This window comes from Strongyloides ratti, scaffold srae_scaffold0000012, assembly GCF_001040885.1.
Source record: "Strongyloides ratti genome assembly S_ratti_ED321, scaffold srae_scaffold0000012".
Classification (NCBI taxonomy): domain Eukaryota; kingdom Metazoa; phylum Nematoda; class Chromadorea; order Rhabditida; family Strongyloididae; genus Strongyloides; species Strongyloides ratti.
Genome location: NW_020171530.1, coordinates 1 through 11,739, shown reverse-complemented (window position 1 = coordinate 11,739; position 11,739 = coordinate 1). Strand labels below are relative to the sequence as shown.

General features: G+C 22.3%; 3 protein-coding genes across 3 annotated transcripts; all 3 read left to right on the top strand.

Annotated features, from left to right (window-relative positions):
• Positions 1–5,255: 5,255 nt before the first annotated feature.
• SRAE_0000070200 (Helicase, C-terminal domain and P-loop containing nucleoside triphosphate hydrolase domain-containing protein) lies at positions 5,256–5,774 on the top strand (the record flags this gene model as incomplete). The annotated part of the gene is made up of 1 exon (XM_024646631.1): positions 5,256–5,774. One exon carries the CDS (start codon positions 5,256–5,258, stop codon positions 5,772–5,774), a length of 519 nt encoding a protein of 172 aa, XP_024500793.1.
• Positions 5,775–8,550: 2,776 nt separating this feature from the next.
• On the top strand, positions 8,551–9,472 carry SRAE_0000070100 (Hypothetical protein; the record flags this gene model as incomplete). Its single annotated transcript, XM_024646629.1, has 3 exons — positions 8,551–8,682; positions 8,848–8,857; positions 9,141–9,472. 3 exons carry the CDS (start codon positions 8,551–8,553, stop codon positions 9,470–9,472), a joined length of 474 nt encoding a protein of 157 aa, XP_024500792.1.
• A 336-nt stretch (positions 9,473–9,808) lies between these two features.
• SRAE_0000070000 (Hypothetical protein) lies at positions 9,809–10,135 on the top strand (the record flags this gene model as incomplete). The annotated part of the gene is made up of 2 exons (XM_024646628.1): positions 9,809–9,842; positions 9,888–10,135. The coding sequence occupies 2 exons, from the start codon at positions 9,809–9,811 to the stop codon at positions 10,133–10,135; spliced, it is 282 nt and encodes a 93-aa protein (XP_024500791.1).
• Between the last annotated feature and the right edge of the window lie 1,604 nt (positions 10,136–11,739).

Here is an 11,739-nt window from a genome sequence, read left to right as displayed (position 1 = left end):
CAAAAAATTTGGAGTCTTTATGATCAATTATCAAAAAGTGAAGAAAAAGATAAATTAGTTCCAGAAAATAAATATTTAAAATTTTTAGAAGGTATAGGACAAAAAAATAAAATTCCTTCTTCATCATCTTTAAAAATAACAGTTACAAAAGACAATAATGTTTTTCAAATTTTAATTGAAGATATTGTTTATGGAAAGTATGGAGAAAATATTGAACAAATATAATTAGAAGCTGCTCTTTTGATTGGTTGTACAAGATTGGAGCCACCAAATAATTTAAATAAAGTTTTTAGTTTTTTTTTAATTAGTGTTCAACGTTGATGAAAAAAAAATTTGAGGTCCAAGATTACAATACTACGCTTCTGCTAGAATGGCATATGAAAAAAGAAAAAAATTTCTTATTTAAAAAAATTTTTACTGAAAAATATTTTTTTGATAATAAATATATTTTTACAAATTTACTTATAAAGTTCATACCTATATGTCAAAATGTTTTACATTAAATATATTTTTTAAGTATTATATATATTAATTAGCAAATTTGATATATTATATCCCTTAAAAAATAATAAAATTTACGATTTTTTTTTAATATGTCAAATTTTTACGTCAAAATTGAATTTGATGTAGAAAACTTTGACATATAGGTTTTTTGTGCACACATAATTGCTAAAAAAAATAAAAATTTTTAAAATTTTTGTTATTTTTTTATTTAAAATTTTATAAATAAAAATTTATTTTTTTACTTCGTTTGAAAAAATTCTATTATCAATTGTATTTAGTTTAACTTAAATAACATTTTTATTTTATATTATTTCATTAATAATTTGATAAAATAAAGAAAAATTGAAAAAAAAATATTTCATACCAGAGCCTCCGTGGCGCAATCGGTTAGCGCGTTCGGCTGTTAACCGAAAGGTTGGTGGTTCAAGCCCACCCGGGGGCGATCTTTCTTTCTTTTTTAACAAAAATATAGTATTTCATTTATTAGAATTTTTAAAAAAAATAAACTTATTTTATTTTAAAAAAATGCTTTAAAATTTTTTTTGCACTTATAAAATAATTTTTTTTGGTACTTTTCAAGATTTTTTCCCACCAATTTCAAAAAGTCATAACTTTTTTCAAAATTGTTTTTTTAATCATATTTTAAGGGATGAGATTCTTATCAATCCTATTTTGTAACTTAAAAAAAATTTTAATTTTTCATATAAAAATTTATTATTTTTATTTTTTTTCCGCCACGTAAATTAATACATGTAGCCTTCTAACGTGTTTTTCTGTGTTCTATTTTGTTTTTTGGATCTTTCTTTCACGGATCTCCAAACTTCTTTAATGTTCTGGGTATAAGTATTTGTTAGTGGATTGACAAAATTATACTTGTGATTCACCTTCAAATGCTCATATCTAAAATCACTTGTAAATATCTTTTCCACATATCAGAAATTATGAAGGTTTCTGGTACTACACTTTTTTTTCAAAACTTTCAACAGTGTTTCTGAAGCTCTATTTGCAACAGGTTCCACAAAACACTTTTTTGTTTTCTTGTAAATTGCTCCAAAAACTTTTGCTGCGCTAGTATTCTTTCACAATGATTCTTCCTCTGCACAAAGAGGGTTTCATCCACTGCCACTGTAAACCCTTTTTCTCCTATCTTTTTGCTTTCCTTTTTCTCTATAAAAAAGTAAATTTCTTTTAAATAATTGTTCCAATCAACGGTTGTGTTTGGATTCAAATCCAACTTTTTCTTCATATATTCCACAGAAAACTGTTGATGGCTCCAAAAAAGATAAATAAAATTGCTTTTCTCAAGGCATTTTGGTTTCTTCAAATTATGTTTTTATCTTTATTCCACATTCTTTACGGCAATTTTTAGAGACATTTTATGCCCATTTTTACATTTTTTTACTTTTGGTATTAAAATAGTCTTGAACAAATTCAACTGATTTTTCTTCATCAGGGATAATTTCTAGAAGCTTTTTAACATTAATAATTATAAAAAAAAGAATTTTAATGTTTTTAAAATAAAATTATTTATGCAGTTGACAAAAAGGAATGATGAAAAAGAATATAATAGAAAAGAGATTAAAAAAAGTGATAAGAAGCTAAAAATTATTTAACTGTGTCTATGAAATTATTTGGTACAAATCAAATATCATTTACATTTTTTTTTTTATTTTTTACAAAAAAATTCAAATTTTATTTTTATTTATTTTTCTTTAAAAAAATTCAAATATCAATTACCTTTTTTTCATTCATATTTCAATAAGAAAATCAATTATCAAATACTTTATTTTCATTACTTTTAATTAATAATATTTTAAAAATTGACATTAAAAATTTATTTTTTTTATAAAATTCATAATATTTTTACAAATTATCATGTAATCTTTGAATGTGCAAAAAAACGGAAAAAGGTTGGGGGATTTTACAGAAAAATACCATTTTTTTTTTAACACACGGAGTATCATTTAATTTATATGCAGTATTATTTAACATTTTTCTTAAAAATTTATCCATGTGTTTCTTAGGTCTTTCTTTCTTCCTTTTTTTTAATGCTTTTGTATCTTAGTTGTATGAAAGTTTCGTTTAAATACCTGAATCCTTACATCTAATACAATAAGTTTATATGTAAATTGGTATTAGATTTATTGTAACAGCAATATTAGTAAAAATAATTATAACAAAGATAAATAATAAGAGAATATATATTAATTTAGCAGTAGATCGTCATGTTCTGTGCTTTCCTGAGAATGATTACTTAGTTCTTCTCTTCTTTACTTTTTATACTTTGCTTTTCTTACTCCGCCTTAATGCCAGGGCATTACATTTTTATTATTTTGCTATTTTTAAATATCTCTTTATTATTCAATATTTTCTTGGTACTTTCTGACTAAAATTATTGAAATTGGCTGTAGGCTAAAGAATTTTTATATTTTCCTTATTTTCTTCACTATTATTAAGTGTTTCTTTCATTTTATTATCATTTTCTGAATCCATTTCCTTGTGATTTATATTTTTAATATGTTCATTAATATTTATTCTATTATCTTTATAATAATGTTTAACTTGTGATATATTTGTCTTGAAAATTTTTTTTCTCGTACTTTGGTTTTATATATGTTATTTATATAAAGGTATACATCCATAATTTGATATGGTTCTTTAAATATTACATCAAACTTAGAACCTTTGAAAATTTTTTTTATTAAAATTTAATCACCCGTTATGAAATTAAAAGATTTGTTAACAGGGATTTTACTTTTTTGTGGTTGAAATGTAATAAAATTCTAATTTTATAATTTGTTGATAATATCAAACAGATTTATGAATAAAAAATTAAAAAAAATTTTTTTAATTAATTATATTTTTTTATTAGTTAGTTTAAAAAATTAAAATTTTTTTTTTAATTTAAGACATTGAGTCTGTGAAACAAAACATTTGTAAAAATTTTATTTCTATTTGATTTCAAAATAACATTTTTATTTAGTCAAAAATTGTCTAATATAAAATATTAACAGTTAACAATAAACTTTAATTGGTTTAAATTTTGATTGCAATTAAACTAACTTAATATTTTATTGAAATATCTTAGCGAACTAATGATATAAAATTCAAGTTATTTTTGACATTGGTAATAACATGGATTACTATATTCTCAATCTTGGAAAATAAATTAATTAATGAAAATTATTAATTAAATATTAGTTTTTTAAAAAAATAAATTAAAATTTATAAATTAAATAACTTTTTAATATTTAAAAAAGTGTTTTTAACTGAAAGAAAATAAAATAAGTAATTAGATTTTGTAACATTTAGAATAATTTGGTATTTTTTTTGTAAAATACAATATTTTAATTCGAAACTTATTTTTCAACTATATTTAAAAAAATTTACAGTCAACAAAGGATACTATATTTTTTGTATTTTATTTTTATTTTTTTTGGAAAAGTTAGTTTTATTTTTATAATAAAATAAGAATCAGTAAAATAAGAACACTTTGAAATCCCAAAAATTATAAAATAATTTATTTAATTTTAAAATTAAAAAAATGTTTTGGCCAAACTATATAAATAGCGATTATTATAATTATTATTTTGCTTACTATTTTGTTTTTATAAACTTTTCTAAAGTTTCTTTTATAATTGAGTAATTTCTCAATTATTCTAACTGTTATAATTACAATAAATTAATTCGCTTATATTAATAGCTTTGTATAAAATAGAAAGAAATTAAATGATTATTTTCTTATCTTATTTATACTTTTATACTTAGTTATTCGCATTGTTTTTTTTGTTTGACTGTTTTTTATTTAATTTTAATTTTTATATTTCTCTGCTTCATCCCTATTTAAAATAATTCCAGAACCTTTCTGATATCAGTACAGATAACTTTAAATAATTTACGTGATTTAGGGTTATTGTTTCTGAAGTAACAATGTAAACTGTCAATAGCTAATTTTTCATTTGATTTATCCCACTTTATCAAAATTTTGTTTCTTTAAAATAAAATAATCTCCGACTTTAAATTCATTTGATTTAAATATTTGATTCTTTTTGGATAATTTTCTATATAAGTCAGTAGTATATACTGCCGTGTATAATTCTATTTGTTTGTACATCATTGAAATCGCATATTTTGATATATCATAATCATAATTCGCCAAATTAATATTTTCTATATTTCTCATGTTATTTTCTATAAACATGAATATTTCAAAAGCGTTGAAATTATAAGACTGAATACCGTTATTTAAAAAGTAAGTCCACATTCCTTATAAATTTTTGAATTTAATTCCATCATTTTTATTTTGTCTAATTTTACTAAATGTTCCTTCAATTAATTTTAAATATAATTCGGCAATTCAATTGCTATGAGTATATAGTGCTATACTCAATTTTATTTGTGATATTTCAAAGAATTTTTTTAGCTTCATTACTTTTTAAATATTCAGCATTATCTACAACTATAATTGTATGTTTCGAATATAAAAATAAAAATTCGCTTATTGCTTTAATTATTTTCTAATCTGTAGCATCTCCTTTTATTTCTTTAGCCATTAAAAATTTTGAAAATATATCCACATATATAAGTATTACTTTTTCTTTTCCATTGAATTGGAATTTTCTGGATAAGTCACAACTTCATATTTTATTTGGGTAAGCAACGTTTAAAGTTCATTCATGTTTAATTTTAGAATAATTATTTCTTAATAAACAAGTTTCACAGTTTTTTGTGTATCTAAATATTTTGCAAATATGAATTTATCTGAAAAAATGGAATCTCAAAAGAAATTTAATGAAAACAATAACACTATTTTAATAACAACCAGTGGAAACATGATTGGAATAGATTTTAAAAATTGCAATGCCATACTACATCATGCAATTCCGACATCAATAGCAGATTATGTACAAGATATAGGGCGTTTAAGTAGAAAAGGGGAAATGGCATTTGCTCTATTGTATACAACTAGTTCAACAATATTATCATTAAAAAAAATTCTTGCACAAACATCAACGGATAGAATGATAAGAAGAAGTAGATGCAATAGTATTACATCAAATGCACCTATTTATAATAATGATAATAATAATCATGCAATTACATCACCTACATTTAATCAAAAATCTTCTTTAACTGAAATGAATACAAACGATGATGTTTTTGATAGTTTAAATGAAGAAACAAAATATATATTAAAAATGCTAAAAAAAGAAAATTTTAACATATTAATTAAACTTTTTATTAAAATATTTCATATTCGAATTTCTTAACATTTTATTATATGTAAAATGTCTTCTTTCATGTATTATTTCTACTATTTTTGGTATTAAAGATTCAGAAATATATGGTCTGAATTTTAAAAGATATGTTTCATTTACTTCTTCTAAGCAATTATTTAATTTTTTTAATTTATTATTTTGAATAAATTCTTGAGTTATTTCTTTATACTGTTGTTGGTGTTTCGTTATTTCTTTAATTGAACATTTTTCTAAAGAATTTATAATTTTTTCTAAATTTTGTTTAATAATTTTCTTACATTTCTTACTTTTTGTGATTCTTTTTGGTCTTGCTCTTCTTTTTAAGTTATTTTTTACAATTTTTTTTTGGTACTATTCTGTTATATTCCCCCCCTCAAATTAAAATGATAGAAACTTACCTTAAAATTATTTTTTTTGAACAAAAAACAAGCCTATCAAATTCTCCATCTTCTTTTCTACAAGATGGATAAAAAAAATTTATTATTTATTTGGTACTATTCTTAGTACAATTTTGTTAAACCTTTTTTTGTTTAAAATGATAGAAACTTTTATAAAAAATATTTTTTTTAAATAATAAATAGTTTTTCTCAGATTCTTCATCTACTTTTCTACAAGACGAATAAAAAAAATTTAAAAAAATTAAATTCATTATTAATTTTTACCATAAAATTAAAAATTTGTCGTTAATTTTTATCATGAAACGAAAAAAAAAATAACTCAAATATCAAATCCCATCATGTTTTCCATTATTATTAGTTTTTATTTGTAATGCCCTGGCATTGAGACGGAGTAAGAAAACGGAGTATAAAAAGTAAAGGAAATAAGAACTAAGTAATCATTCTCAGGAAAGCACAAGACATGAAGAACGACTGCTAATTAAATATTTATTCTCTTATTAATTTAACTTTGTATTATTTTCACTAATATTGTTATCAAATAAATCCAATACTACTTTACATATGAATCTATTGTATTAGATGGAAGGATTTAGGTATTTAAACGATATTTTCATACAACTAAGATATGAAAACGTTAAGGTATTTAAAAAAGTTTATTTATGATTTGTGCTTTATTTAAGTCCATTCTATTTCTTTTATGTAATTAAGATTTTGTTTGAAAAAATTTTATTAATTATCAAGTACTTTCTATCATTTTAATTTGGGGGAGGGGGATATAACAGAAAAGTACCTAAAATTATTTAACTATTTTTTTAAAATTGCTAAAAAATAATGAAAACTTTTTTTTATTACATTAAAAAATATAATACACTTTTTGTATTTACATATAGAAAAGTGTCGCATCATTTAACACAAAAGAGACATTTTAATAGACAAATTTTTGAATTCAAATTATGAATATTCATACAATATTGAAGACTGAAAATAATTTTTTGTATGTAGTTAATTGATCTGAGAAGATAAAAATGAGCGTTTTTTCTCTCTGTGTACTGGTAGTGTTTTTATATGATTTCTTCAAAAGCAGAGGTTGATGTGGGTTAACAATTTAATCTACTCATTTCAATATACGTGGTATTGGAACTCAAAAATTGTTTAAAGCAGTAGTAACAATTGAAAAAATGGTGAAATTTAAAATGTGCATGTGGGAAAAATTCCAGTACTTGACGTTGATCTTTTAATAGGTGTGGATGCTGTTTTGAATATTAGGTTTGATAAGTTATACAATTTATTTTATAAAGTCAAAGAGTTGGAAGAATTATCAATGATTCTTTATATTAATGAAGTTGTTGAAAAAAAGTAGAATTTTAGATGTCGAAAAGAATATTAGTGCTTAGAATCAAGGATATACAAATGATGAAATTTCGTCAATGATAATGAGTGAAAATCTAGAAATACTAGTTGCTATTTTATTGGGAAAAGCGATATTAGTAAATTAAATGAGAGTTTTGATAAATTTGATATTGATCGGTAAAAAACAAGTCAAAAATATATATCTTATAAATTCCTGAAAAAGATTAAAAATGAAGCCGAAAAATTAATTCAAGTATTGTTGGAAACGAAAACGATAGTTAAGGTCCAGCAAACTTTTTACATATTATTATATGTATTTGTAAAAAAAATGGTAAATTAATAGTGTGTGTTGATAAGACATATAGTAATAAGTACATGAACAAATGTCAATTTTTTATACTTTCTTTAGAACAAATCTTGTATAAAACAAGAGGGTTTAAGTACTGATCGGTTTTGAATTTACCTTTAGCATATCAATTTTATTTAGCATCAAATCAAAAAAATTTTTATGAATATATTTCAGGAAAAAACGTATGTTTTTTAAACGCTTTCTCAGAGATGTAAAAATAGTTTTATGTTTATGAAAATAAAGTTAAGTTTTTTGTTAGATGAGAATATCATTTCCTGGTGTTATGATAATGATATAATATGTTCTAATGATTTTAATAAACATTTAAATTAATTAAGCATAATTTTTAAAAAAATAGTTAGTGTTGGTTTAAAGATTTCTCATTTGAAAATATATTTTCGGGATTTCGGTACTTTTGGATTGGTTGACCACCAATTTTTAATTCCATATAATTTATTGATAATAAAAATATTTTTTGCATATAAATTTATATATTGGTAATTGATAATGATATAAAGAAGTTAAAAAAAAAATTTTTTTTTTATTGATAAAAACGTAAATTAACAAATTTTTTGCATAAATAACCAAAAAAGCAAGAGAAACAAGAGGTATTTGATATTAGATTCATTTTTTATCAATTTTTAGAAAAAAGTTACTAATTTTTTTTATTTTTTTAGTAAATTAATAAAAAATGAATGCTTATCAACTTTATAAAGATATCCCAAATGAAACTGCAGCTATAAAATATCTTCAAAAACGTGGTTTAATTCCTGAAACAAAGGAATGCGAAAATGGCCATAAAATGAAGCTTTCTTTCGGCAATGTAATTAGATGGAGATGCAGTTTTAGAAACTGCTGAAAACAGATTGGAGTACGAGTCAGAACGTGGTTTCAGGGAACCAAAGTGCCACTAAAAACGGCAATTTTGTTTATTTATTTTTAAGCAAATGAAGATTCGTCTGGGGAAAAAATGAAAAAGGAATTCTAGCTGGATCCAGGTACGACTATTTAAAGGTATTTATTTTTTAAAAAATTTTTTAAATTTGTTAATTTTTGAATAAATTATATGAAATTACAAAGTGATAAACAACTAATCCAATAGTACTGAAATTAGTTCTCGTATATTTCACATAAAAGATGGTGAAAAATATGTCGCTGTATCACGTGTTTTTGTACATTTTTCAGTACCACAAAATCTAATTGATTCTGAAAATTTAAATAATTCAATTATCTCTGAAACACAATAAACTGATATAAATGCTAGGTCTCATTATATTAAAGAACAAGTCCCTAATAAACTTTCTTCAATAATTCAACCACAAAACATCTCATATGACACTTCAAATGATATTGATAATATACCACTTGATAAAATTAATTTACCAATTGAAAGCGATACTTCTCCTTATGAAAAATTATTTATTTATGCCAATAATACATTCAGCGATACACAAGAGAGAAATGTTTCAAAAAAACAAATTGATAATAATGATAATTTTGATAAGCAGAATAAAGAACATTTTTATGATTCAGAAATTTTAACTTTCCCTATCAACACTGATATAAGATATCTCAGCCCCTTAAACTTAACTTTGGCGAAGAATAATTTATAAAATTCTTTGTCCCCAGAATTCCATTTTAATAAATCAAGTAATTTATCTATTGGAAAACAAACATTACATTCAGATTTAGATATAAAAACGGCAATTAAAAATGCACAGAATGATATCTTCATATTTTGTGATTGTAGTTCGCCAAACTCAAAGAGTGCTTTATCTAATACTACCAGAGAAGATGGCATAGTAAAAATAAAATGTAAAAAAAAACATTTGAATATTACAAAACACATAACTTTCTAAATAAACGCCTTAAAGTGCACGCTATGAAGTAGCTGCAATAATGTTATCTACTATATTAGGTCAACAAGAAAAAATAAAACAATAACATTGATGTCAGATAATACTTATGCTTTAAATCCAATTAGTAAGCCAGAAATAATAACAAATTATGTTAACAATATTGAATAAGCACAGAATAAATTGTGGAAAACAATTGAATCTTTACTTAATGTATCTAATATAATCAGAACTGTATGGAAAAAAAAGCATTTCAAATCAAAAGGTTCTTCAATTAATAAAGTAGTAAATGCTTTAGCCAAAGATGATAAATCAAATATAAAGAAATCATTAATTGAGGTTGAACAGAAATGGCCTGAATTATCTATTAGTGAAAAAAAATTATCAAAGACTTGGAAGAAATGCTTTGTAGCTTCATAGAATTAACGTAAATTAATTGAAAGTTATTTTTAATAATAAATTATCTTCTTTTTCCTCCAATGTTATCGTAAATATATCCTAAATATATATAGGCGAGTATTAAGTAGGTGAAATTTTTTTCGATTTTTTAATATTTATAAAACTTTTCTAATAGAGAAAAACACATTGATTACAAAAAACATAATTATTTTAAAAAAAAATTTCACCTTCATATAGTAAAATCTTTGAGAACGTAAAAAAATAACTTTTTTAATTTTTATAATTTTAACATAAAATTTTGTATATAGGTAAAAATTAGCCAAAAAATTTGTTTTTTATAATAAAAAGATTAAAAAATTAACATCAAAAGTCTTATTTGGTCAAACAAAAATTTAAAATTGGTTATAACCTTCTTCAAAAATTAAAATTAAAAAAATAAAAAAAAAACTGGGCATATTTAAATTTTCTATCAAATGACTGTAGATTTATAATTCTGTGACTTCTGGTTGCATAAATATTCAGGTAATTTTTTTTTATTAATTTTTTTAACCTTTAATTACATATAACTTTTTTCTTAAGTAAAATCCTAAAGCGATTCAAAATTCATTAAATTTAAATAAATTATATAAACCCAGAAATAGATGAAATAAGCTCTTTTATATTTGATGATATTAATAAGATTTTATCATTAAATTATTAACTTTATAATTATTTTATTTTAGGACACCTATTTTTAACTAGATAACTTGATTATTTTTGATATAAGTTATTTATTAAATCAGTAAGTTTATAATATAGTTTTTTTTATAATTTAATATAGGTGACTACTGATATTTTGTGTTGTAATTAGTATAGAGGGAAATAAAATTCTTTTTTATATACCAGTCTTATTTACCATTTAAAAGAGTCCTTTTAAAACACGTTTCTTGAGAAACTCGAGCAACTCGGGACAAGCATTTTTGTAATATCCTAATTTTTTATGCTTAAATTATGTACCTAGGTGAAGTATAACCTGAGGTAAAATTTTAGCCTTATAGCTCTGTCGTGCGCGGCGCTGGAGCTATTTGTTTGCAAGTGTACATTTTTTTAGTTTTCTAAGTGTATCTAATTGATATGCCAATGAAAATATGACTTTATATATCTCATTTTTCACCATTTTTCATGATCTTTTCAACTAGATACATAGATTTTAAAAATGTTTTAATATAAAAAAATTATTGTCTGAAAGTCATCAGAATTGAAAACCTTCAATCTTGAAAATATCAAAAATGAATTCAGCGTCTTTGATAACCCCTAGATACACTTTCACCATATTTGGATTTCATGGGGAAAAAAGTTATTTAGAAAAAAGTTTTTAAAAACAACACTTTTATATGCTTAATTTTTATAAAAAAAAATTTTTAGCATTGTATTTTAAGTTTTTATAACTTTTTTTTTATAATTTTAATTTTTTTTAACTTTTTCCATTTTTTTTTAACATCCTTAATGTTATATTACTCCCATATATCAAACTCTTTGGCTTTGAATCCAACGTCTGCTGTTACTCTTTTGTTTTCTATTTTATTAGCTTTTAAAGTTTCTAAAATTTTGGAATGTGGTATTATATAGAATCCTCTATATTTGAA